Below are 27,524 nucleotides of genomic sequence, written 5' to 3' on the forward strand. Positions count from 1 at the left end.
GAAATCCATAGTGAAAGATGACTAATGTTGTTGTTGTTGTTGATAAAGAATGCTGTAAAACTAGCATGAACCCACAGGGTAGAGGATAACACCCAACACTGTATTTGCTATAAATGATCAATGTAACACTTGAAGAGTGATCTTCATGTTAGATTATGTGTAGCAAACTGTCACATAGAAGCATTAATTAAAAGTAGTACTTTTCCCTTTTAATTGTGTTATCTTTCCAAAAAGCTAGCAATAGCCAGGGCTAACAAAAGAAGCCCAGAGTCCTGTTTTTAGACAGAGAAAGACCAGCGGAAGTAGCCTTATTCTTTTTAATTGATTGAGTAATGTAAAAGATATCAACAAGGGAGGTTTAATTTCTGTAGGACATAACAGGCCTGCAAACACTGCAATTGGAGATAGGTGATACAGGGAGGAAAACAGAACTCGATGTTTCATTTACTTGGAACACTGGTTAACTGTGGATGCTAATCTATTAGTAGTGGCACTTCACCGCTGTTTATAGGTTCGGCAGGGGCTGTCCTTTAGTTCTGATGCTGGCGTCCCTTAGCCCTGATACTCGCTGTTATCGGGTATTATGCTTTGACATAATGCTCGATAAGCAGCCGCTCGACAGAAGAAATCACATGGTATCAGGCACTTAGCCCTGAAGCCATGTGTTTTCCGCCAATAGCGGGTCTATTTTCAGCTCATAAAATTCATTAATTGGATAAAGTGACAATGACCATCAATCATTAATTGCGATATCCAGATGTTTTTATTGCACAAAAATACATTGGGGCTAATAGGATAGTACTTTATGTCCTTAAAATAATTCCCAAACACTGTTAAGTTTTAGTATCGCAAGTTTTATATAGTGGCAGATATGGAACACAAACAGTCTAATACTACCATCTCTAATTTCAAAGGTTGCTTAAAAAGTAGGTTATAAATTTCATCATTTTGGTCACCAAAGTTGTTTAGAACGTTTGTATTACTGTCTATGGGCTATATTCAGTTAGCCATGGTAATTTATCACAAGGTGGTAGTCTTGGGATTCTTAATTTGTGCCCCTTTTCCTTAAATGGTAAAGTACCCTATACCGCACGCTAACCCATATAATCTGGGATAAATTCCTGCATCAGGGCAGTTAACTCAGATTTTTGTTTGAACTTCCTCAGGCTTGAACAGAATTCTGCATTCTGGGTGTGGGTCTAATTGAATAGCTGCGAGGAATAATTAAGCCCACTGTAATTACCCATGAGCTTTTACCATTCACTGATCCAATAAGCATCTATCCCGGACCAAAGAATAACGGTCCCTAACATATTAATCAATCAATCTGCATGCAAATCCTTTCAGCGAATGACATTGTAATGCATCAGAAGGAGCGTGACTGGTGCCTGTGCAGTAATTGTGTAAATGCTGGTATGGTGTAGGAGTCCTACATCTCTTATTGCTGTGAAATGTTAGTTTACCAACAAAACTATGAACCTCCTTCGATAGATTCCTTGGACCCCAGTGATCTGTTTATACCGTTTCCTTTTTCTGTTCTATTCATTGATCCTAAAAACAGCCTCTGCTTTATCTAGCAGCTATGAAAGCAACATCATGACCACATATATTTCAACACTTATTTTTTTAGGAACACATAGCAAATCTTCAGCAGCTAACTAAACAACTTCATGGAGCTCATGAAAAAGTGGAACTGGTAAGCAAAATTACAGCACCATAAAAACTGTAATGACTGGGATGTGTGATATAGAGAGGACGGCGGAATGTGCTGTGCTAAATGTTTTCAGAGAGTTTATTGATGTATGAACAGCACAAATTTAAGGGTCCATTACAACCTTTTTTTTATTCTTTTTTTAAGATCAACTTAATGCTGCTTTCCAGTCACACGTCCGTTTTAATTTTAGTGTATATATAAAAGAGTAATAAATAATAGAGTGTAAGGGAAGTGTAGCAAGCTGCTTTTAGCCGGCTATCAAAATAGCTGTTTGGGCACACAAAAAAAAACAAATTTGTTGTTCATCTTTCTCCTCTGAGATTGTGACAATAGCAGATACACATACAGATTTCTGTCACCTGGCCAGCAGCTTTAATGAGCAAAGGTTTCCCATTTATTGAAAAAGGACTCATTCAAGGTATTTTATGATCAAAGAAATGATTTGACTTTCATAATAAATGCAGCACATTTCTACACACCTTGAAAGAACAGCTTTGGCTGCCCTTTGACCTTTAAATACTTATCTGGTGGTAGGCAGCGGAGGTAATTTGTCCAAAGTTGAAGATCTGTTTTATGAATAAATGCTTCTAATAGAGCCAATTATACAGAAAGACTGTAATCCTTTAAATATTCTTCTGAAATGGAGGTGAAAAATGTCCCATAGGCTACATATAAGCCAAAACGTCCATAATAAAAATCGATAATGAAAAACTTTTTTAAGTTTTCCATTTATTAGGAATATTAGAACTCTGGGCACTGCAGCTAGAAAAGAAGAGGATGCCGCTTTCATTTGAGAAAGGCTAGGTCTGTCCAGGTGTAATTGCTAAGAGAGGAGATATGTGCCATCTTATTAGGTGACTGAATGCAGCAGTCCAATTACTTGTCACATTTACTTCTTTATCACTGTCCTTGGCCATTAAAATAACTCTCCTGTCTTTCCTCCAGAACCAAAAGCTGAGTTATGTGCCTACTGTGAATCAGTGTGGTACAATACAACTGACCACTATAACAATGAGGCCTTTAATGAAAGGGCTTAAGAGCTAAACTATAGTGTTCCCCCAAAGTGGAAAACTACTTTAACATTATTGTACGAAAAAACGACATTTTGGTTATGTTGCAAATCCATAGAGAGAGATGCTGGGAATGCAGAGTTCTAAGACTTGAACATTTTATCGTGTGTGTATCCATTGCAAAATATTTTATTTCTTTACAGTTTCTTATATAGCGCAGCAGATTCCATTGCGCTTTACAATTGTAGACAGTGATAAAACAAACTGGGTAGCAACAGAAAGACTTGGAGGTTAGAGGGCCCTGCTGCAAGCTTACAATCTAAAGGGCTATAGGAGGGAAACACGAAGACAAGCATCAGTAATAGCATAGCAGTCCCACCAAGTTACAAGTCCAGAAGGGAAGCTATATAGTACATAGGTGCCTCAGAGGATTATGCATGTGGAACTTAAATTTAATAGGCTTGCCTTAAGAGGTGAGTTTTCAGGGAATGCTTGACAGTTTGGACACTAGTGGAGAGTGTTATTGTGCGTGGAAGGGGATTCCATAGGTTGAGAGCAGCCCAATGAAAGTCCTGTAACAGTGAATGGGAGCTAGTGATCCGTGCAGAAGAGCGAGTGAGCGGTTGCTCACTAAAAGGTGAATGGTAATTCTTCAGTTCATCTTGGAGGCCTATTGTTATGATATGTCCTGTTTTCATACAATGCATTTGCCTGAGCACAGCAGTGCCACACATGGTAGCTTAGAGGAACTGTACTGACTGACTCATTAGGGCTGTGTGGATCAGTGAACGACTGAACTAGAAATCTAGTCCCTTTGCCCCAATCTAACAGAAAGAAGCTGACAGGTTACTTTTCAAACTCTCTGCTTTATCTCTGTCATTTATCCTGCACAGTTGACAGAGGCGGATTGGCTGCTAGGGGCAATTGCACCACTTTATGGGGAAAATGTACTAAGATGGGAGTTTTATTTCACATGGGATGTTGCTACCAATCAGGTACTATCTATTATTTTCTAGAAAGTGAAAAATGAATAAGTAGATTCGGATTGGTTGCCCATAGAAACATCCCATGTGAAAAAAATCTCCCATTTTAGTAAATTTCCCCTAGGTTCACACATATCCATCTATGTCTTGTGGAGTAAACAGAGCTACAGTATATAACATGCAGCACCCAGCACTGTGTTTTTATTGGCAGTGTAGCTTGTGACCTAATATAATGGGGGAAGGAAGCATGGCAGCATAGTTCTGCTTCGTACAATGCATTTGCCTGACTACAGCAGTGCCACACATGGTAGCTAGAGGTACTGTTCTGACTCATGAGTCAAGTGAACTGTATCAATCATAAGGCCCATACACACTGGGCGACTTTGAGCTGAAAGTCGCTCAAAACAGCAGGTTTGAGCGGCTTTCCGCTCAAAGACACCCAGTGTGTATGGCCCAGCGATGAGCGGTGAGCGCTGCTGCGCACTCCCGCAACATTGCCGGGAAAGACTCTCATCTGCTGGTTATACCAGCAGATGAGCGGGTTTCAGGACGGCTTTGCATAGCGCTCCACACTCCAATCGCTGGCAATATGGTCGCCAGCGACCATATTTCCAGCAATTTTAGCCCCTATCGCCCCCGTTTGTATACAGCTTTAGATCATCAGGGTCAAAAGGTCGACACAAGCAAAATTTCTAAGTGAAAAAGGTTAACATGAGGTTTTTTTTTGCTGTCTGTGGGCATAGGTCGACATGCACTTTGTATAAGTTACCCTCATCCCCTTGCATGGTTCAGTGCTCTCACCATGCTTCGGGCAGACTATTATATTTACCCTCCATGTCCACTGGGATGGTAAAGTATGAAAAAGTATTTTAAAAATAATAATGAAAAACTCATGTCAAGCTTTTTAACATGTCGACCTAATGCATGTGAACCCTTTTTATGTGTCGACCTACTGTCTGTCGACCAATAGTGGTCGACTTTATAACTGTCTGCCTAATGGCCGAGTACAGATTGGCTTATGAGAGGTAGAGAGATAGCAGTGGTAGGCTGCTCATTGTACGCTGAAAAAAAAAAATGGTAAAAAAAAAAAAAATGCCCAAAACCTATAGTGTAATATGGATAGTATTTCCCACTTGCCCTTATTTTTAATATGAAAAAAGTACGTGAATAATATAACAAATAAGATAGTTCAGTAATAAAGAATGTCTTGTTTGTAGCAAAAGTCCTCATACAATTTATAGTTCCTTATGGAGGAATACACACAAGCTACGGTGTACTTAAACTGCCCACCCTCCAGTACAAATTGCCTCGTTTCCTCCCATAATTCATATGGATTTTCTGAGTTGCTGATTTCTAGCACTGAAGTAATCCCCAACTCTCCACTGATACAAAGTATGCTTGATGTTGTACAGGTGTCAGTATATTTGGACAGTTGTTATACCAGATTTAATCAGTTTTCACATTGGTGAAGGTGAAGCAGGGGACATCTACGGCATGAGATGACAATTTGCTCGCAAAGAGCTTTTTACTTCCCTTGAGATCTGTGTCCGTTGCAAAGTAAGACAAACTTAGGCTCAAGTAGGGTTACCAAGGTGTGATCCGGTTGCAAAGTGTTGCAAACCTTTGGGACTTGGCAAAGCAAATAAGAACTTGATCTACAATGACTGACATGTTTAGAAAAATTGCTTGCTTTCATATCCTACTGAAGCTTCACTTGCTCAGGGGTATGCTGTTAATCAGGCAATCTTTCATATGGTTTCAGAATCTTGCATAAGAGAGTATTCTTCAGTGAGCTGCAATGCCTTAACCATTAGATAACTTAGAAATCCCTTTCTGCATCTCCTGTAGGCCTTGTTGCTGATGCATAGTATCCAGTTCCACCATGTTAATACTTATTTTTTATTGGTAAATTAACACATTTAATTTTATTTGCAAGCTGCTGCAATGTTTTCTGAATGTAGAAAATGCCTAGTCATTTTATGGGCATACCTGGTTAATGTGTAAGGAGAATCGGTAATACCCCTTTCAGACCGCAAAATGCAGATTAGCACCAGGAATTTGAAACGGTTCAGTCTCGATGCGACCCTGCACTTTGGACTTTTCAGATTACTTCAGCTAACCGGCAATATTGCCGGGTTGAACCGACATGAACCCGATAATTAGGTGCGATGTGAAAGGGGTATAAGAGTCATGCACATTAAGTGTGTGTGTGTGTGTGTGTGTGTGTTAAAAGCCTCTTAAAATGATGGCTTTTCAATGTACATTAACTGTGTACTGTGACAGTTTTTACTTTAACTTTCATTTTTTTTGCCCACAAACTCATCACCCCACCTCCAGTCCCTGTCTGCTCCTACCTCCAATATTTGTCTTCACAGCTCCCTCTAAACCTTGCTGGGTTATTTAGAAATGTACTTTAGTGTACCTATTGTAATTTCTACCTCATTTAGTGTAGTGCATTTTCTGCAGTCTTTCGTTTATTTGCCTTATTCACCAAGTGTTATGTTACTTATTTATGAAGGTGCATTATGTTTTGTTTTCAAGACCAATCAGCAGTTCCTACACACAATGAATGAGCAACAAAAAGAAGTTGAACAACTTCAAAAGCAGCTAAGGTATCGTGTGTGTGTGTGTGTGTGTGTGTGTGTGTGTGTGTGTGTGTGTGTGTGTGTGTGTGTGTGTATATATAGAGGGATGTATTTTATTTGCATAGCACTGTATTGTACAAATTGCATTCATATAGTACAATATTATTGACTATTGATCACAGTGATAATAGAATGGATTGTATAATTTCTCAGATTTTTATCCACGATTGTTCAAGTGTTTTGGCAATCAGTAGGGGTGCCTTTTCCAGATGTACAGATAAATCGTGGTAAATGGTTAGTTGTCTGTACGATGGGTCAACAGTCTTTTGGTCAAGACCATATGGTTGACACAAGCAAAAGGTCAACATGGGTTTTTTAGGTTTTTCTTCCTTTCTTTGAACTTTCTGATATTTTACCCTCCACGTGGATTCCGATTGGGAACAGTAAAGTTGCCTGAAGCATGGAGTGAAGCTGTACACTAATTTTGAGTCCACGTGCTAAAACCTACAATTTGATGCCAAAAACTCATGTCGACCCTTTTTGTTTAAATTTACATTCTGTCCATGCCAACCTTGTGCAGGTCAGTCGTTTGTCAACTTAATTGACCCTTTATACTGTAGCCATTGGTTCCACGGGTTTACCTGTAAACTGTTTAAATGTGGTGTTCTAGCGTGTTTCTGTTTAAAGTTTATATTAGCCTAAAACGTTTACAGGCAAGCAAAAGTGGACTTAAAAGTAGCATCTTTGAAAGTTGAAGAAATGGCCAAAGTTATGGAAACTCTGGAAGGCCTTGTAAAGCGAAAGGTAAGTCATTCTCCTGCTTGTGTTCTATACTCTTTCTTTTAGTGCCTTTGTGTAAGTTTTTTTTCTATTTGGTTGCTGGAATAAAATGTAGTGAGCAGGGCTACTGGCAATTAGTAGATAATAAGTGCACCAATTCTAAAAGATTTCCCTGCTACTGTAGAATCAGGAGTATGGCAGAACTCCTAGGTGATTTAAACATTTTTAACGGTACTCTTTACCTAGCACGGCGCCCACGATTTTGATCGTGGGCATCGCAGGTAAAAAAAATCGCGGGCATTGAATGCACTAAAAATCGGGTGCGACGCGACCGACGCGATTTCCCATAGGGAACAATGTTAAATGTCTCAGTTGACCCGATTTTTCTGTTCAATGCCTCAATTGACCCGATTTTTCCATAGGAAACAATGTTAAATGGCCCACAGAGGCCAAATAGGCACCCTGAAGTGTGAAATGGCCCCCACAATTGTTAACGCCACCCCACGATCAACGTGAACCCGAAGCGTGGCGAGCGCAGCGGTACGCGTCCTACGACCTTTCCATACCCCCACTATCTACGTCGGCGTGGAGTTGAGAATAGAATAGTGTGGCGAGCGCAGCGAGCCACCGAGCCCGAAGCGTGGCATGCGGATACCTTCACAGGTAAACGCGTCCCTTCGCGGGCTTCACAGGTATCCGCGTCCCCTCGCGGGGCTCGCCACGCTTCTCAACTCCACGCCGACGTGGATAGTGGGGGTATGAAAAGGTCGTAGGACGCGTACCGCCGCCCCTCGCGGGCTCGGCAGCAATCTGGGAGCTCCGGCCATGTGGTGTTGAATCGCAAGCCAATCGGAAGAGCTTGCAGTCTGACAGCCAATCAGAAGCCCCTGTTGCCTGACTGGCTGACGGACTGCAAGTTCTAATTAGTTTGCAGCCAGCAACGCAGTTGAAAATACCCTGGCTCGGGGACATACACAGTGGGAGTGCAGGGAGCGAGGTCAGGGCTCAGGGAGAGGGAGCGGAGCGGGTGTCCGTGTGATAGACTCCGCAGCCTGTAGCCACTGTTGTCTCTCTCCCCACACTGAATCCACATTGTTCACACAGTGAAATCTTTCGTCTAGCTTCTCCCCACTCTGTGCCCATCCTTGACCATAGCTCCCGCAGACCCCCGGCGCCCAAATTTACTAAGAGCCTCCAAGCCAAGGGGTCTGCGGAGCTATTGTCAAGCCACTGGGGCCATGGGCCTAGGATTGACACCAGCTGAGGGGTTGCACTGCATGCTGATTTGCATGAGATTGCTGCTTAGCCAATGACCAGATGAGGCCAGGTGATTCTTCTTTATTTTTTCATTACAACCTAATCTTTAAAAAAAAAAAGTTTTAACTTGTGAGGGAGATGACAGTGGTAAATTGTGTGTGTGTGTGTGGGGGGGGGGGGAGGTTATGGTTACTTTGGCAATTGGAAGGCCCTAACATAAAGTGATGGGAGGGGGGGGCAGATAATGTTGTGCCTAGGGGCAACCTGATGCCTAAACTCACCCCTGCTACTTGGCGACACCTATTTAGCAGAGCATCTTTACTATTTTGGTGTCACCAGCTGTGGTCCTTACCCTCCAGTGACACCATTTTTGTTAGGATCATTTGAAAATAGTACAGAGGATTGTGGGGCCCAAAGAACCCCTTCATGAAATAATGGTGTGGTTTTATTTTCCTCTTTATTGTTTTTTACGACAAGTTAAACCTTTTGTATTGTGATCCTGTGGCCCTTAAATCATGGGTAAATGTAGTGCCAATGAATGTTCCATATCAAGAGAGATGCAAAACTGACAAAGTATCCACTTATTCTGGATTGGGGTTTTGTGAAGCTGAAAAGAATTTTCCTTCTGAGATGAACGCTGTTTGTGTTTCCATTACTTAATTTTCATTTGTTGGAAACAGAAGGTGCAGTAGCTGGATATTCTATTTTTGTCCTTTCTAAAATTGTTTTCTTTTTTTGTTTGGTTGCATCACACAGAGAACATAACTGCTGTATCTATGAAATCCTGATGTGCCCCAGCTCATCACTGTTAAGCCAGTGGATATTTCACTCCCAGCTATAGCCCACAAGGGGGTAGCAAGAATGGAACAGCTTTGTCTGTCTGTGTCTTTATGTTGCAACCCCTAATTGAGACACTGTGGAAAAAAATCAATAAGTAAACATTTTGAGCTATGAAAATGTATATGTAATGATGTTCTTTGCAATCTCTCAGCTCATTACGAGCAGAAAGAGACCCAGGTGCTTTTATTAGTGCTGCAAATGGTTTATATTGAAGCTACTCTCTGTGCTCTGTAGGAAGAAGAGGTGTTGACAGCACGGGGCAAGGAAGGAGCGTCAGACAAACGCGTGCAACAGCTTCAGGCTGCAGTAACGCAATTAGAAACCAGGTGATGACTGTTAAGCTGAATTTTCTTCCTTGTGCATGCAGACTATAGCTGTATTGTAATTAACCAGTATGCCCTGTATGAGTAGATCATTTCAGGTGGTTTTTATGGAAAGCTACATTTTCAGGACATGCCGTCTAAGCCCTAAAGTTATTCACTTAATTACAGCATCCTAATGTGATATGATACAGCTCAAAATCTGAAAGTGCTGTCCTTTTATTTAGCTGTGTCCACTCCTATACAGTCGGCTGTAAAGGTGTGTATGGCGCAGTAGTCGATAAGCAGCTCAAAGTGCTTGTCCGATGATCGGTCAGGAGGTCGCATCTTATGCGCAGGTTAATATTTTAGATGCCTGACCACAAGAAGATTAATTGCAATTAGCGATTTCTTTCTAAATTTGTATGGGGGTAACAAAGGGTCACACTGATCGGATAATTGCTACAGGGATCGGTGCATTTGATCCGGGCAGCTGACTTATCTGCACACCTATCCACATAATTCATTCCTGTAAAGCATGAATGCCAGATGGCCAACCACTTTCTTTTACTGACTGTTAGAAAACACTGCTTCCTTTAACCCCTTCACGACATTTGACGTATATATACGTCATGGCCGGGAAGTACTTCCCGACACATGACGTATATATACGTCATGACTTTAAACTGTCACTGCGTCTCGAGACGCAGTGACAGAGGGACGATGTCTGCTGTCCCTGACAGCAGACATGTCCCTGCATGCCCAGGGGGGGCTGCGATGTCGCCCCCCCGTCGGCGATCGCTGTGATTGGCTGTTCAGTGTGAACAGCCATTCACAGCGTTTTCCTGTGTTACCAGCGAATCAGACGCTTGGTAACACAGGTGTCAATCACCGCCGGGCGTCAGGGGGCATGAGGGGGTCATCGGTGACGATGACACCTCACCCCACCCTCACCCCACCTGCCCCCAAGGCTGTGATTGGTCCGTGGGACCCACGGACCAATCACAGCCAAGGCGCGACATTTAAACTAACGGTGACTGCGCTGCAGACGCCATTCCGGTCTGGAATAGCGTGCAGAGCGGTCACCGTGCCTATCTGCCGTGATACTGACCTGATCCTTGCTAATACTTACCTGATCCTTGCAAATACCTTACCTGATCACTTGATCACTGCTTGTAGCGTGCTGGACGCTTCCTGGATCTGACTTCCTGAGACTTCCTGCTGCTGCTGCAGTGTGATAGAGAGATAGAGAGAGAGAGAGAGAGAGAGAGAGATAGAGAGAGATAGAGAGATAGTGACAGAGAGAGCTATATTGTGTGTCTGCTACCCCCCCCCCCTTTTTGGGGGTGCAGGGGTTTTTTATATATAAATAACTGTCACTGCTGCTGCTGCAGTGTCATAGTGATAGATAGTGAGAGATAGTGATAGATAGTGATAGATAGTGAGAGATAGAGAGATTTGTGTCTGCTACCCCCCCTTTTTGGGGGTGCAGGTTTTTTTTTTATATATATAACTGTCAGTGCTGCTGCTGCAGTGTGATAGATAGTGATAGATAGTGATAGATAGTGATAGATAGTGATAGATAGTGATAGATAGTGATAGATAGTGATAGATAGTGATAGATAGTGAGAGATAGTGAGAGATAGTGAGAGATAGAGAGAGATAGTGATAGAGAGTGTATATTTTGTGTCTGCTACCCCCGCCTTTTGTGCTGATCACTATATCTGAGGTGATCAGCAACTTTTTGGGGGCGCAGAGGTTTTTTTTTTTTATATATATATATACCTGTCAGTTGCTGCCAGTTGCACCAAAGGTTGTGCACCTGCTGCCCCTCACTGGTAATCAGTGTCGCATCACTGATCACCTTTTTTTTTTTTTTGTGGGTGCTGTGTGGTCTTTTTTTAATTTTTTTTTTACACACATTGTGATTTTGTGGGTGTCCTGTGGCCACTGTGCGCTGATCAGTGACGTACATCACTGATCAGCTTTTTCGGCACAGGGTTGATCTATTTTTTTTTTTTTTTTTTGATCAAATTCCTGTTGCCTTTGAGCGCTGTTCAGTGACGGACGTTACTGACCAACATCTGTGCTCAATTTTTGGCGCAGGACCTTTTTTTTTGTTTTTTTAACCCCTTCAATTTTTTTATTTTTTTTAACCCCTTCAATTTATTTTTTTTTTTTAACCCCTTCAATTTTTTTTTTTTTTGTATAAAGTATTTTTTTTTTCTGCACTACATACACACTACACACTACATACCCCCTGGGTTGAAATAAAGTTTGTACCCCCCCTACACTATACACGTGTTGAAACATTTCACTACCAGTAACACAAAAATAAAAATGTCATCCCAAATGTCATCCCAAATGTCATCCCAGTCATCCAGAAGAATGTATTCAGTGGAGGAGGCATATGCCATGCTTGCTTCTGATTCTGACACAGCCAGTGAGGCAAGCGGGGAATTTGAAGGATTCGTCTTAAGCTCCTCTTCCTCCTCTGGTGATGAGGGACCCCCTCAAAGACGCCCCCGTAGAGCAGCTGAGACCCCCCCCCCAATAATTGATCTCGTATGGACCCCACCACCAGACAATTTTGAGCCCCAGGTTCCTGAGTTTTTGGCCATCCCAGGAATCCAATTTGATTCCACAGGTCTCAGAGAAATTGACTTTTTTAAAATATTTTTCTCTGATGATTTTATAAATTTAATGGTGGACCAAACTAATTTATATGTCCAGCAGTTTATTGCTCAAAACCCCACGTCATCATTTGCTAGGTGGACCCCTGTAGATGCAGTAGAGATGATGACGTTTTGGGGTCTGGTGTTTCATATGGGCATAGTAAAAAAGCCACAAATTAGGCAATATTGGAGTACAGATGTTCTGTACAGCACCCCATTTTACCGTATGGCCATGACTCGGACTCGTTTTGAGGCAATCCATAAATTTATACATTACACCGATAATGCACAGTGCCCACCCAGAGATGATCCCACCTTTGACAGGCTATTCAAAGTCAGGCCGGTCATTGATCATTTCAGTGCCAAATTTGCAGAGCTATACATCCCTGATAAATGTATTAGCATCGACGAGTCCCTTATACATTTTAAAGGAAGGGTTAAATTCCACCAGTACCTTCCCAGTAAGAGGGCAAGGTATGGCATAAAAATGTATAAGCTGTGTGAAAGCACCACAGGGTACACCCACAAGTTTAGGGTATATGAAGGGAAGGATTCAAGAATTGAACCGCCAGAATGCCCCCCCTCCCTCGTAGGTGTTAGTGGAAAAATTGTCTGGGATTTAATGCACCCCTTCCTGGATAAGGGTTATCACCTCTATGTGGATAACTTTTACACCAGCATCCCCCTGTTTAAGGCCCTTGGTTCAAGAGGTACAGCAGCTTGCGGTACTGTGCGTAAGAACCAAAGAGGCCTCCCAAAAACGCACATTGCCCAAGTAATGAGAAGGGGTGAAAGCAGGGGAATATGCACCGAAAATATGTTGTTGGTCAAATATAAGGACAAGAGGGATGTCCTTATACTGACAACAATTCATGGAGACAGTACCACCTCCATCCCTGTACGAGGTACCAGTACCCACACCTCAAAACCAAATTGTATCCTAGATTACAATAAGTACATGGGCGGAGTGGATCTTTCAGATCAGGTACTGAAGCCGTACAGTGCCCTGCGGAAAACAAATATCTGGTACAAGAAGCTGGCCGTGTATATCATCCAGATGGCACTGTATAACGCTTACGTGCTATTCCGTTCTACCGGCCAGAGGGGGACATTTATGCACTTTCAAGAGGAAGTCATAAAGGGCCTAATATTTGGGAACCAGCAGGCAGAGGGCCCCAGTACTTCTAGTACTGGCCCCCGTATTGTACCAGGGCAGCATTTTCCCAACGAAATCCCCTCCACTGCAAGAAAGGGCAGGACACAAAAAAGGTGCAAAGTTTGCTATAAAAAGGGAATAAGAAAGGAAACTATTCTCCACTGTGAAACTTGCCCCGACAAACCCGGCCTATGTATAAAGGAGTGTTTCAAAATATACCACACATCTATGGATTATTAGGTTCATCATTTCACCGTGCTTCGGGGGTCTTGCTAATGCCACATAGCACCCACCATTCATTCCACCAGAATCTGAGCTGCAAAATCCAAAAATCACTCCTTCCCTTCTGAGTCCTGCCATGCACCCAACTGGTATTTTTTGGTCACATGTGAGGCATTGCCGTACTCTGGAGAAATGGGGGCACAGATATTGGGGTGCTTTGTCTCCTTCATTCCTTGTGAAAATGAAAAATTTTGAGCCAGAACTGCATTTTTGTGTAAAAAAATGTAATTTTTCATTTTCACTGCCCAGTTGTATCAAAATTGGTGAAACCCCTGGGGGTTTGAAATGTACACTATACCCCTAGATGAATTCCCTGAGGAGTGTAGTTTGCAAAATGGGGTCACTTGTGGGGGGGTTCCACTGTATTGGTAATGCAACATAGCACCCACCATTCATTCCACCAAAATCTGTGCTCCAAAATCCAAAAATCACTCCTTCCCTTCTGAGTCCTGCCATGCACCCAACTGGTATTTTTTGGTCACATGTGAGGCATTGCCGTACTCTGGAGAAATGGGGGCACAGATTTTGGGGTGCTTTGTCTCCTTCATTCCTTGTGAAAATGAAAAATTTTGAGCCAGAACTGCATTTTTGTGTAAAAAAATGTAATTTTTCATTTTCACTGCCCAGTTGTATCAAAATTGGTGAAACCCCTGGGGGTTTGAAATGTACACTATACCCCTAGATGAATTCCCTGAGGAGTGTAGTTTGCAAAATGGGGTCACTTGTGGGGGGGTTCCACTGTATTGGTAATGCAACATAGCACCCACCATTCATTCCACCAAAATCTGTGCTCCAAAATCCAAAAATCACTCCTTCCCTTCTGAGTCCTGCCATGCACCCAACTGGTATTTTTTGGTCACATGTGAGGCATTGCCGTACTCTGGAGAAATGGGGGCACAGATTTTGGGGTGCTTTGTCTCCTTCATTCCTTGTGAAAATGAAAAATTTTGAGCCAGAAGTACATTTTTGTGTAAAAAAATGTAATTTTTCATTTTCACTGCCCAGTTGTATCAAAATTGGTGAAACCCCTGGGGGTTTGAAATGTACACTATACCCCTAGATGAATTCCCTGAGGGGTGTACTTTGCAAAATGGGGTGACTTGTGGGGGGGGTTCCACTGTATTGGTGCTTTGGGAGTCTTGCTAATGCAACATGGCACCCACCATTCATTCCACCAAAATCTGTGCTGCCAAATCCAAAAATCACTCCTTCCCTTCTGAGTCCTGCCATGCGCCCAACTGGTATTTTTTGGTCACATGTGAGGCATTGCCGTACTCGGGAGAAATTGGGGCACAGATTTTGGGGTGCTTTGTCTCCTTCATTCCTTGTGAAAATGAAAAATTTTGAGCCAGAACTGCATTTTTGTGTAAAAAAATGTAATTTTTCATTTTCACTGCCCAGTTGTATCAAAATTGGTGAAACCCCTGGGGGTTTGAAATGTACACTATACCCCTAGATGAATTCCCTGAGGGGTGTACTTTGCAAAATGGGGTGACTTGTGGGGGGGGGTTCCACTGTATTGGTGCTTTGGGAGTCTTGCTAATGCAACATGGCACCCACCATTCATTCCACCAAAATCTGTGCTGCCAAATCCAAAAATCACTCCTTCCCTTCTGAGTCCTGCCATGCGCCCAACTGGTATTTTTTGGTCACATGTGAAGCATTGCCGTACTCGGGAGAAATTGGGGCACAGATTTTGGGGTGCTTTGTCTCCTTCATTCCTTGTGAAAATGAAAAATTTTGAGCCAGAACTGCATTTTTGTGTAAAGAAATGTAATTTTTCATTTTCACTGCCCAGTTGTATCAAAATTGGTGAAACCCCTGGGGGTTTGAAATGTACACTATACCCCTAGATGAATTCCCTGAGGGGTGTACTTTGCAAAATGGGGTGACTTGTGGGGGGGTTCCACTGTATTGGTGCTTTGGGAGTCTTGCTAATGCAACATGGCACCCACCATTCATTCCACCAAAATCTGTGCTGCCAAATCCAAAAATCACTCCTTCCCTTCTGAGTCCTGCCATGCGCCCAACTGGTATTTTTTGGTCACATGTGAGGCATTGCCGTACTCGGGAGAAATTGGGGCACAGATTTTGGGGTGCTTTGTCTCCTTCATTCCTTGTGAAAATGAAAAATTTTGAGCCAGAACTGCATTTTTGTGTAAAAAAATGTAATTTTTCATTTTCACTGCCCAGTTGTATCAAAATTGGTGAAACCCCTGGGGGTTTGAAATGTACACTATACCCCTAGATGAATTCCCTGAGGGGTGTACTTTGCAAAATGGGGTGACTTGTGGGGGGGTTCCACTGTATTGGTGCTTTGGGAGTCTTGCTAATGCAACATGGCACCCACCATTCATTCCACCAAAATCTGTGCTGCCAAATCCAAAAATCACTCCTTCCCTTCTGAGTCCTGCCATGCGCCCAACTGGTATTTTTTGGTCACATGTGAGGCATTGCCGTACTCGGGAGAAATTGGGGCACAGATTTTGGGGTGCTTTGTCTCCTTCATTCCTTGTGAAAATGAAAAATTTTGAGCCAGAACTGCATTTTTGTGTAAAGAAATGTAATTTTTCATTTTCACTGCCCAGTTGTATCAAAATTGGTGAAACCCCTGGGGGTTTGAAATGTACACTATACCCCTAGATTAATTCCCTGAGGGGTGTACTTTGCAAAATGGGGTGACTTGTGGGGGGGTTCCACTGTATTGGTGCTTTGGGAGTCTTGCTAATGCAACATGGCACCCACCATTCATTCCACCAAAATCTGTGCTGCCAAATCCAAAAATCACTCCTTCCCTTCTGAGTCCTGCCATGCGCCCAACTGGTATTTTTTGGTCACATATGAGGCATTGCCGTACTCGGGAGAAATTGGGGCACAGATTTTGGGGTGCTTTGTCTCCTTCATTCCTTGTGAAAATGAAAAATTTTGAGCCAGAACTGCATTTTTGTGTAAAAAAATGTAATTTTTTCATTTTCACTGCCCAGTTGTATCAAAATTGGTGAAACCCCTGGGGGTTTGAAATGTACACTATACCCCTAGATGAATTCCCTGAGGGGTGTACTTTGCAAAATGGGGTGACTTGTGGGGGGGTTCCACTGTATTGGTGCAACATAGCACCCACCATTTATTCCACCAAAATCTGTGCTGCAAAATCCAAAAATCACTCCTTCCCTTCTGAGTCCTGCCATGCGCCCAACTGGTATTTTTTGGTCACATGTGAGGCATTGCCGTACTCGGGAGAAATTGGGGCACAGATTTTGGGGTGCTTTGTCTCCTTCATTCCTTGTGAAAATGAAAAATTTTGAGCCAGAACTGCATGTTTGTGTAAAAAAATGTAATTTTCCATTTTCACATCCCAGTTGTACCAAAATTGGTGAAACCCCTGGGGGTTTGAAATGTACACTATACCCCTAGATGAATTCCCTGAGGGGTGTAGATTGCAAAATGGGGTGACTTGTGGGGGAGGTTCCTAACTTTTAGCACTTATGGTGCCTAGAAACCTACATGGTGCCTAAAAAAAAATCTCATAAAAAGGAGGCTCCAAAATCAAGTAGGTGCTCCTTCTATTATGAAGCCTGTGGTTTGGTCAACGTGCACACTAGGGCCACATATAGGATATTTTTGAAAACAAAAGAATTGGGGGAATCAATTTTTAGTCACATTTCTCTAGTAAAATCTACTGTATTCGTTAGAAAAATGTATTAAAATTGAAACTCTGCAAAAAAAAAGAAATTTTGAAATTTCACCTACACTTTGTTTTAATTCCTGTGAAACACCTAAAGGGTTAACAAACTTCCAAAATGCTGTTTTGAATACTGTGAGGGGTGCAGTTTTTGAAATGGCATCATTTATGGGGGTGTCTCACATACAAGTCCCTCAAAGTCACATCAGAACTGAACTGGTCCCTAAAAAAATCAGTGTTTGAAATTTTCTTGAAAATTTGAGAATTTGCTAGTCATATCTGAAGCCTCCTAGTGTCCAAAAAAATGAAAAGGAGGTTGAAATAATGATTGCAACATAAAGTAGACATATGGTCTTTGTTAGTTATTAACTATTTTGAGTGGTATGATTATTTATCTCACAAGCAGAAAATGTGACATTTTGCATATTGCTAAATTTTCCATTTTTTCACGATATTTTGGTATTTTTCACAAAAAAACACAGACTGTATCGACCAAAATTTACCACTAACTTGAAGTACAATGTGTCACGAGAAAACAATCTCAAAATCACTGGGATAAGTAAAAGCAAAAAAAAGTTATCCCCACTTAAGTGAGACATGTCAGATTTGAAAAAAAGGGCTCTGTCATGAAGGCACAAACTGGCTCTGTCATGAAGGGGTTAATACTTTGAATCAGAATCTCCGAAATCAAATACAGCAGTGTCTTATGTTCTCAGGACTAGGATGTAGGTATCCTATTGGTGCCCATACACATGTGAGATATTGCATGCGATTGTGGTAAATCGCTGCGATTGCCATTGAATGTGTCACCCGACACAATGCACGGGCTCGATGATCTAATCTCGCGTAGCCAGATATTATGTTTTGCACATAATATCTATATTGCATTGCATGTGCCAATCAGAGGGCCAACCATTGCTTTGCATTTTATTCAAATTCTGCCTTTTATTCAAATTCTGCCACCAGCTTAGTTGACTACTGCCACCTGCCGGCCCTCCTGCCGCCCGCTCTGCTACACAGCCCTCTTTCAGCACCTAATGTGTCATCACAGGTGGCATGTGACATCGGGTGCTGGAACAAAATACAATGTCACATCACATCTGATCACACAAGTGTATGGGCACCATATTTGTGTGCGACCCCCCCCCTTCTACCTTTTTCATATTTATTTATTCTCCTGTTTTTATTTTTATTTCTCTAACTTCTTATCAAATTCACTTTTTCTACTTTGCTTACTACATAGATGGAAAATTTTGAAAACAAGTGTCGGTCTTCTCCTTTTTGACCACCTATAATGATTAATCTTATGTTGACTATTTTGTCAATATTGTAATACCAGTGAATGGTGCATTTACAATCCTGTTTATGTACACTTTTTTATGATTTTAATAAAAAAAATGTATGGCAAAAAAAACCCCCTGCTTTCTAATATGGCAACATGATGCACAAGTGCGACAGCATGTTTGTTGTATGCTCTTTTTATTCCCCCCAATATCAAAATTAATTATTTTATGTATTTTCTTCAACTCAATAATTTGCATTGAAATATTAATGTCTTCATAACTTCTACAGTATGTGTATATTTCTCGGTGCTTGTGTAGTTTCATGGCGGCACGCTACGTTGTCTGCTAGTGACCCGCAGCAGCCCTGCGTAGTCAGCGTAGTGTCCCAGCGGCAGCCCTGCATAGTCAGCGTAGTGTCCCAGCGGCAGCCCTGCGTAGTCAGCGTAGTGTCCCAGCGGCAGCCCTGCGTAGTCAGCGTAGTGTCCCCGCGACAGCCCTGCGTAGCCAGCGTAGTGTCCCCATCAGGCAGTGTAGTCACCGTACTGTGCCCACGAGCTGCAGCTCTGTCCCCGGCATCCCTGGCAAGCCTAGTGAGCACCTCTCACACAGCATCGGTAACCACCAGATCCCCTGCACTGGCGGACACCGGCAGAGAGGCAATCATGCGGGCGCTGGCAGAGAGGCACTCCATCTGTCTGGGACGCACAAGCGTCTCATATGCAAGTATGTAATTCATGTGGCAGGGTAAGGCAACCCTGCCCATGTCCGCTCCCCACACTTCGGGCTTGTTTTCTGCGTTCCCTCACAGGGATCACTGCGCTCTCCTCGCTTCCGGCTTGATGGCTCGCTGCGCTCGGGCACACTTTATAAAATAAACTCCTCGCTGACGTGGATAGTGGGGGTATGAACAGGTTGGGAGGACACGTACCGCTGCACTCGCCATGCTTCGGGCTGATGTGGATAGTGGGGGTGTTTTAGGAACTCATTCACACCTGTCATGTCAGGCAGGTTAAAATTGGTCAATGGTTCCCACACAATGTAATAAGCGCTGGCACTGTGCTGACTGACTACGCTAACTGCGTAACTCTGACTGACTACGCTAACTGCGTTAGCTCCGGTTTGGGGCGAACGTACACACAGTCACAGAAACAAGCGGACTATACTGGCTGCGGGAACACGCTGACTAAGTTGGCTGCAGGAACACAACGCTGACGCTGACTAAGCTGGCTGGCAGGGACACTATGCTGACTACGTAAGTGCCGCCATGAAACTACACAAGTACCTTCATCTCTATATTTAACCTCTTGATATAGTAAAAGTATACAGTGATGTGTATTTGCACGCTATCGGCATAAAACACATCTGGCCAAATGTAATAACCTCTGAGTTTGGCGGCTGTGTGGGATGCTGGACGAATTCAGAGGTTTTTTTTAAAGGGGCAAATTCATGCCTTGGTAATGATTGCCCCTTTTAAAAAAAAAAACTCAGAGTTCAGCCATCATCCTGCACGGCCACTGAATTCTGAGGCTATTACATTTGGCCAATTGACTCGATTAAATGTAGGAACTGCTATACAGTATCTCCAGTATATATACGGCAAAGCTGCAATTTTGCATTGCTTCTTATTAGTACGAAAAGACCATTATCTGGTTTGTGAATCTGCAGGTGCTCTGAGATAACATTCTGCTATATAATGTGTGCAATTTGGCGTACATGTCATCTCTGCCATTAATGATCTATATAGATTTATAGATGATTTCAAATGAATGAGCACAAAAGGATATCTAACATGCTCTAAGCTACAGAAGTTGTTCTTTCAGGTTGTAGATTAAAAACTTGACAATGTTTGCAATATGTAGGTCAGACTGGCTTTATAATGTCCGTTCATATCATTGCTTTGTTCTGTGTGTTTGAGTTCCTAATCCTTATTGCTGTAATTTAATCAAAGATTGAGAGCAGCTGTGCAAAATGTTGAAGACTTAAAAGGAGAAAAAGTGCAATTAGAGAAACACATCGGGGAACTACAGGCAAATGTGTCTGAGTTGGAAGGAGAGAAGTATGAAGCCTTTTCCAGAGTGCGTGACAGTATGCAGATTTTAGAAGAAGCCAATCTACACAAAGACCAGGTACTCTACCCCTGACTTCTCACCCCCTGTCTATACTTATTTTGTAACTGTCTTTTTGTGTTAACTTAATATGTGGCTTTTGCTAAATTAAATTCTGGGTATGGTGAGAGGATATAGGAGGTCATTCTAATTGATGCAGAGAGTGACTTAGATTAGTGAGCGCTTTGGAATCATTCGATGGTCGGCACGTGGAATGATTTTGGGCACCCACGCAAGGCTGCGTATGGATATTTATGCTAATCATTCATTTGCATGCCTGCAGGGACATATGCCATCTAGAGTGTGGGCGACGTTAGTTGGCTCGCAAAGCAGCAAAATTCACTGCTTTGCGAGTCAACCAGAATGAGGGCCCTTAATTAGAATTCCAGAATATTCTTTATTATACAGGTAGGAAACACACAACCACACACATCTATAATGGTATGGCTGTCAGACTGCATTTTTATAGGGTTCCCCCTTCCCAAAAATATTCATAATATTCCTAATCCATCACACTTGCTTCAGAACCCCGCTCATCTGGTTGAAATTAAGAGGTTATTGTATATGATTTATGATGAAAAAATGCAAAATACGTGATACTCAAAATACTTTACGATCATTTTCATGGTAAATATGAATTTGTCTGCAATAATTTTTTTTTTGTATATTACGGTGTATGTATTTATCTATGCGTTCTAGTCTGGTATAAAAATAAACAAATGAAGCCTGAAGAAGGCTTCCTAGTGGCATACGGATGCACTCGTGAAATGTTTCTTTACTAATAATGCCCAGTGCAGTTTTGCTTTATTTCTCTATGCAAGCTATGAGGAAACGGTTTCCAGCCTGGAAATGTTCCAGCATGCTATTACTCAGCACCATGGGGTGATTTAGAGTTGAATATATACTTGTTAGCTGAACATATCGTGCATGCTCCAGAATGAATTGTATGCAAGGACAGGTGATGGCAAGCTATACATTTTGAACACACCTACACATCCATGATTATTGTCCCTTATTTACAGATGAAGCAAATTTTGTTTTATAGTGGCATCAAGAATTTTGACTTTCGGACAATTTTTTTTTTATTTTACAGCTGAATAAATATTAATTTCTACAATTATTTGTGTACATTGACCCTTCAGACTGATGTTACTGAGGGGCAGTTGTATTAAGCCTGGTGAATTGATAAAGTGGCTGATACTTTATCATCGGCCCATTAGCTCCAATGTTCCTTCTAATTTTACAAAGGCTGGGTGCGGCAAAAGATATTGGCTGTGCAACTTTGGAAGGAAATTTAAAATGTTTGCATATATATATATATATATTTTCTTTTTTTTTTTTTTTTTTTCGGCAATGAAAAGCGTCACTCCAGGTGCTTGTAAATCTAATTTTACTGTAAAGTGTCTACAGTGTTTCGGGCCGGAGCCCGTCTTCAGGACAGAAACCTGAAGACGGGCTCCGGCCCGAAACACTGTAGACACTTTACAGTAAAATTAGATTTACAAGCACCTGGAGTGACGCTTTTCATTGCCGAGAATATTCATGCACTGGACCTCACCAGTTGACAGCGGGCACCCAGGCCAAGGTTTAAAGTGGAGCAGAAGCCAGTGGGGAGTGACGGACCTTATTGTAATATATATATATCTATATATATATCTATATATATATATATATAGATATATATATATATATATATATATATATCTATATATATATATATATAGATATATATATATATATATCTATATATATATATATATATAGATATATATATAGATATATATATAGATATATATATATATATATATATATATATCTGGAAAACGATTTTCAGCATTTGTTAACTTTACTTCAAAATGATATTTACATTCAAAACACAGCAAACAATGTAGTTAATGGGTGAAACACACATTAATTGAGTCCACAACTGCAAAAAGGGGACCACTACTGTTAACAGTCTATCCAGATTTGCTTTGAGTCATAATTACCAGGGGAGCCTCCTGGGGCTTCAGACGATTCCGTCAAGGGAGCCCCTCTACAATCCCATAGGCTCGCTTTACGCCTATGTCCCCTTATCGATAAAAACACAGGAGCAGTCACATGCGTATGTAGATAAGTAAGTATCCTACTAGCGGCGTGCTGCTAGCGCAACCTTGCTTGTCAGCTCTTAGGCACATAAACTCACGGTTAGGATGATTTCCGTGGTCCTGCTTCTTAGTGGTAACACATCAGCGGGAGAACCGCTCACCCTCAGTCTCTGCAGCCGGCGAGACTAATACCATGTTATAGCAGGATCTCGTGCCCTGGCTCTCTGGGTCTGTCACTCTGGAAGGCTTTTGCTGTATTGGCCTTTATCAAGGTGGACGGGCAGCCTTTGTTCGCTCTGTTGTAATGTCTGTGCTCATGCCCGGCGAGTTGTGTACGCGCACACAGCTTGAAGGGAATGCTGATGAGCTAATAGCTGTCATTTTGCAAACCTAGTCTGTAATTTGACAGTAAGGGGCTAATTGGTCAGTGATAAAGTACCATAAACTTTATCACTTCACCAGGCTTAATAAATCTGCCCCTGAGCTCTGGTTACAGGGTTGAATGCAGCCCTTGGGATAAGTATGCATGATTCCATTCCAGACAGATATACTAATGATTCTAAATAAAAAAATAAAAGTTGTGATATTAGCAACCAATCATATTCTGTCTGTCATTTTGTATTATGCAATAGAGAAATGATAACTAAAATATGATTGGTTGCTATGGGCCAACATCACCACTATTTTATCCCCGTTTCATGGTTTGGAATGGAATTAACAGGAGAAGAGATACAGTGGGCATCTATACAGTGCAGGGGTGGTCTGGGGCCAGCCCAGCATCTCCATGGGTGCTGGGCACACTTACAGTGTGATGTAAATGGCAAGGAATGGGGGGGGGGGGATAAGGTCATGCCCCCTTCCTGCAAGACCATACCCCTTTTCCAATGCGTGCAGGTCCCCATTAGACTTCAGGGGGTTTGCACCATTTTTTTTAAGTTGTCTACCACTTCAACCAGATGAATTTAACCCTTTCAGTGCCAACATCTCTGTGAGAAATGCGCAAAAATATCCACTAAAAATGCCAACATCTCTGTGAGAAATGCACAAAATATGAGTGCCAAGAGCTCTCGGGGGTATATCTATGACGCAGTGCTAATGAAAGGGAAGTGATAAAGTGTCTGGTACTTTATCACTGGCCAATCAGCTACTAACTGTCCCAGCCTGTAACTTAACAGCCAGGAGCTATTTGGCCGGTGATAAAGTACCATGCAATTTATCACTTCTCCTCTGTTATCACTGCTTCATACATCTACCCCTGAGAGAGATATGCAAAATATCGGCTAAAAATGCCAGCGTAGCTCACACTTGTTATATAAAAAAATTTTTTATTTCATATGTAATGTAAACCTTACAGATGATTATGATGAATACAAATGTTTGCTTGGCAATTTTCACACCAATTTTGACAAATTTACTTGGCACTTAAAGGGTTAAGAATATCTGTGCATGCAGTTTTCAATCACATATGCCCAGTATATATGTAAGCAGCTCTATATGTAAAATAATATAAATATGAATAATATTTTAATAAAGCTAGGAAAAGTCTTTCAAACTTAAAATATTAACCACCATACTACAGTTATAACTAAAGTTAAATAACCACCAAAGCACAAAGATATGAACCATGAAGGCAAATTACACTGTTCAGCAACCTTGAAATTTTGCACTACAACTTTATTAAAAATAAAATGACCTCCTACTTTATTAGAGACTGCTGGAGCCATTCCACAAGCTTGTCTTAATGGGATATTTATACAGTTCATAAAGCTGACACTTAAGGTTATTCCAGGTACTATGACTTTGCAGGCCCTGCCCCATTCACCATTCCACACATTTCTGCAAAACCAGTCCATGATTATGCCATGAGTCACTCAATGTGCTGTGCTTCAGAGAACGTGAGCATCCCAGGGATACCCAGTGTAAATAATACAGCTACATGGATATTATCCTGCTCATCTAAACTCAGCTATTGACATACAGATAGCCCTGACACAGTAATGAATTTGCCTGGTGCCTAGTCCAAGCTGACCTGCAGTCATGTCAATTTATATTCTAAATGTAGACTTCATAAATAAAGTTTAGTAATGTACATATCAGAAAATGATACCCCCATTATTCCAACATTTCAGTAAACTGAATATGCATCCTCAGGAAATATGAGTATGACATACAGCTTGCCAATAAAAGCCAGATCCCAGAATTTAAAAAAAACTCCTGAGTAGAGGGACAGTGTTTAAAAAAATCTATCTCTCTCTCTCCTTCTCTCTCTCTATTATCTCTCTCTCTCTCTCTATTATCTCTCTCTCTCCTTCTCTCTCTCTCTATTCTCTCTTCTCTCTCTCTCTCCTCTCTCTATTCTCTCCTCTCTCTATTCTCTCCTCTCTTCTCTCTTCTCTCTCCTCTCTTCTCTCTCTCTCCTCTCTCCTCTCTTTTCTCTCTCTCTTTCTCCTCTTCTCTCTCCTCTTCTCTCTCTCTCTCTCTCTCTCTCTCTCTCTACTCTTCTCTCTCTCTCTCTCTCTCTCTCTCTCCTCTTCTCTCTCTCTCTCTCTCTCTCTCTCCTCTTCTCTCTCTCCTCTTCTCTCTCTCTCTCTCTCCTCTTCTCTCTCTCCTCTCCTCTTCTCTCTCTCTCTCTCTCTCTCTCCTCTTCTCTCTCTCTCTCTCTCTCTCTCCTCCTCCTCTCTTCTCTCTCTCTCCTCCTTATAGTCATTTCAATTGTTTCACTGCCCCTGATGAAGTCATGAATATGACGAAACGTGTTGGGCCTTCCATTCTGAATTGACTATACCACCAGTGTCATCGTTCCAATTTCGACTCATAATGTCTCACCAGAGTTTTATTTTCATTGTTTATGTGTAAACATTACACCCTAAAAGGTGGTTTTTTATGACAATTTTTACTGAGGTTGTAATAAATACCATTTTTATCAAAATTGTTGTGATATATTAGCGCCCTCTGAAACCCCACTTTCTTTCTTCATTTCTATTCCCTGGATCTTACCTAACAGAAGATCCCTCAGAGGTGCTGCTCCATAGTTCTAGAGCGCAGAAAGGGGACCCCCCATATCTTGTTATATATATATATATATATATATATATATATATATATATATATATATATACACATATATATATATATACACATATACACAGTCCAGACTGCCCGGCACTCAGCTATTTGTATAGCAACGGCTCCGGTGCTCATCCCAAAGTATAACATATATTTCAAACGGTGGATGTCACTCGGAAATAAATGAAGAAGCAGACAACTGTCTTAAAGCCAATGTTTCAGGGCTGGGGCCCTTTTATCAAGTCTTGATAAAAGGGCCCCAGCCCTGAAACATTGGCTTTAAGACAGTTCTCTGCTTCTTCATTTATTTCCGAGTGTAATCCACCGTTTGAAATATATATATATATAAATAGAAATAAATCACAACAGCGGCACTCGTGAGGAAAATTTTTTCAGCGTGTATTGAAGAAAATCCAACGTTTCGGGGCTGGTAGCGCCCCTTTGTCAAGGTGTGGGTAACGTTACCCACACCTTGACAAAGGGGCGCTACCAGCCCCGAAACGTTGGATTTTCTTCAATACACGCTGAAAAATTTTTCCTCACGAGTGCCGCTGTTGTGATTTATTTCTATTTATTCACTGCGTACAGAAGGCAACGGAGGTAGCTGTACCCTGTTGGGTGAGTGCCAGGCCGCCCCCCCAGATTATATATATATATATATATATATATATATAACCACAGATAGGTAGATGGCACTCTCAAGATTGTACAATTTCTGCGCGGCGGCAGCAACAATGAAATAAATGAATCAACACAGGCTTGTGTGTCTTGACACACAAGCCTGTGTTGATTCATTTATTTCATTGTTGCTGCCGCCGCGCAGAAATTGTACAATCTTGGGAATGCCATCTACCTATCTGTGGTTACATCTTTTCCTTGAGAAACGGAAAGGCACCTCAAGTATTTGCATCTGCATCTGTAAGGAAGAGTGCCGGTACACCTTTGTCATATATATATATATATATATATATATATATATATATATATATATATATATATATATATATATATATATATATATATATATATATATATATATATATATATATATATATATATATATATACTGTGTGTATATATATATATATATATATATATATATATATATATATATATATATATATATAAATGAATAGGTGTGTACTGGTGCCTTCCAAAATAACCCAATTGGGTCAATATGTAGTCAATGGCGCACGGCGAGACCAGTGATATCAGTCTTAACTAAGATGTCACGTATGTTTCTACCGCGGCTGTAGCATGGCATCACCCTAGTGTCCTGCAAATTAAGATCAGGGTCGGTACTGACAATTGGCCATGTCGAGTTGGTAATTCTTTTAATGTCACTACTGGCTACATTGTAGTGGTTAACCCACGGGAAGCGGTTGGACAGGGTCTTTTTAGTTTTGCAGGTTAGAGTTTCAGCGCGAGTGGACTTTAGTGCTTTGGTCTTGGCCAAAGCAAGTTGTGATATCTCGTACCCTCTTAGGGCAAAATTGTCAATCATCCTGTCAATGTGCATGATGGCCACCTGTCTGTCAGAGCATATACGTATTGCTCTGAGGAATTGGGAGTATGGGAGTGAAAATTTAAGATTAGTCGGGTGAAAGCTGGTCGCATGAAGAACCGTGTTTCTGTCAGTGGGTTTACAGTACAGTTCTGTGGACAAAATACCCTCTCTGAGATTGACCTGGACGTCTAAGTAGTGGACCTGTTCTCTGCT

At 41.6% G+C, this 27,524-nt stretch overlaps 1 protein-coding gene across 2 annotated transcripts in view; it reads left to right on the top strand.

Moving 5' to 3' along the window:
• Positions 1 to 27,524, top strand: part of SCLT1 (sodium channel and clathrin linker 1) — a 165,434-nt gene that overhangs the window by 47,298 nt on the left and 90,612 nt on the right. For both annotated transcript variants that reach the window (XM_083173905.1, XM_083173895.1), the window contains exons 9-13: positions 1,631 to 1,696; positions 6,249 to 6,319; positions 7,006 to 7,096; positions 9,404 to 9,495; positions 20,495 to 20,672. In XM_083173905.1, coding sequence (XP_083030031.1) covers positions 1,631 to 1,696; positions 6,249 to 6,319; positions 7,006 to 7,096; positions 9,404 to 9,495; positions 20,495 to 20,672 — 498 coding nt within the window. The remainder of the gene's footprint in view (positions 1 to 1,630; positions 1,697 to 6,248; positions 6,320 to 7,005; positions 7,097 to 9,403; positions 9,496 to 20,494; positions 20,673 to 27,524) is intronic.

The sequence above is a fragment of the Crinia signifera genome, chromosome 1 (assembly GCF_055691185.1).
Source record: "Crinia signifera chromosome 1, ASM5569118v1, whole genome shotgun sequence".
Taxonomy (NCBI): domain Eukaryota; kingdom Metazoa; phylum Chordata; class Amphibia; order Anura; family Myobatrachidae; genus Crinia; species Crinia signifera.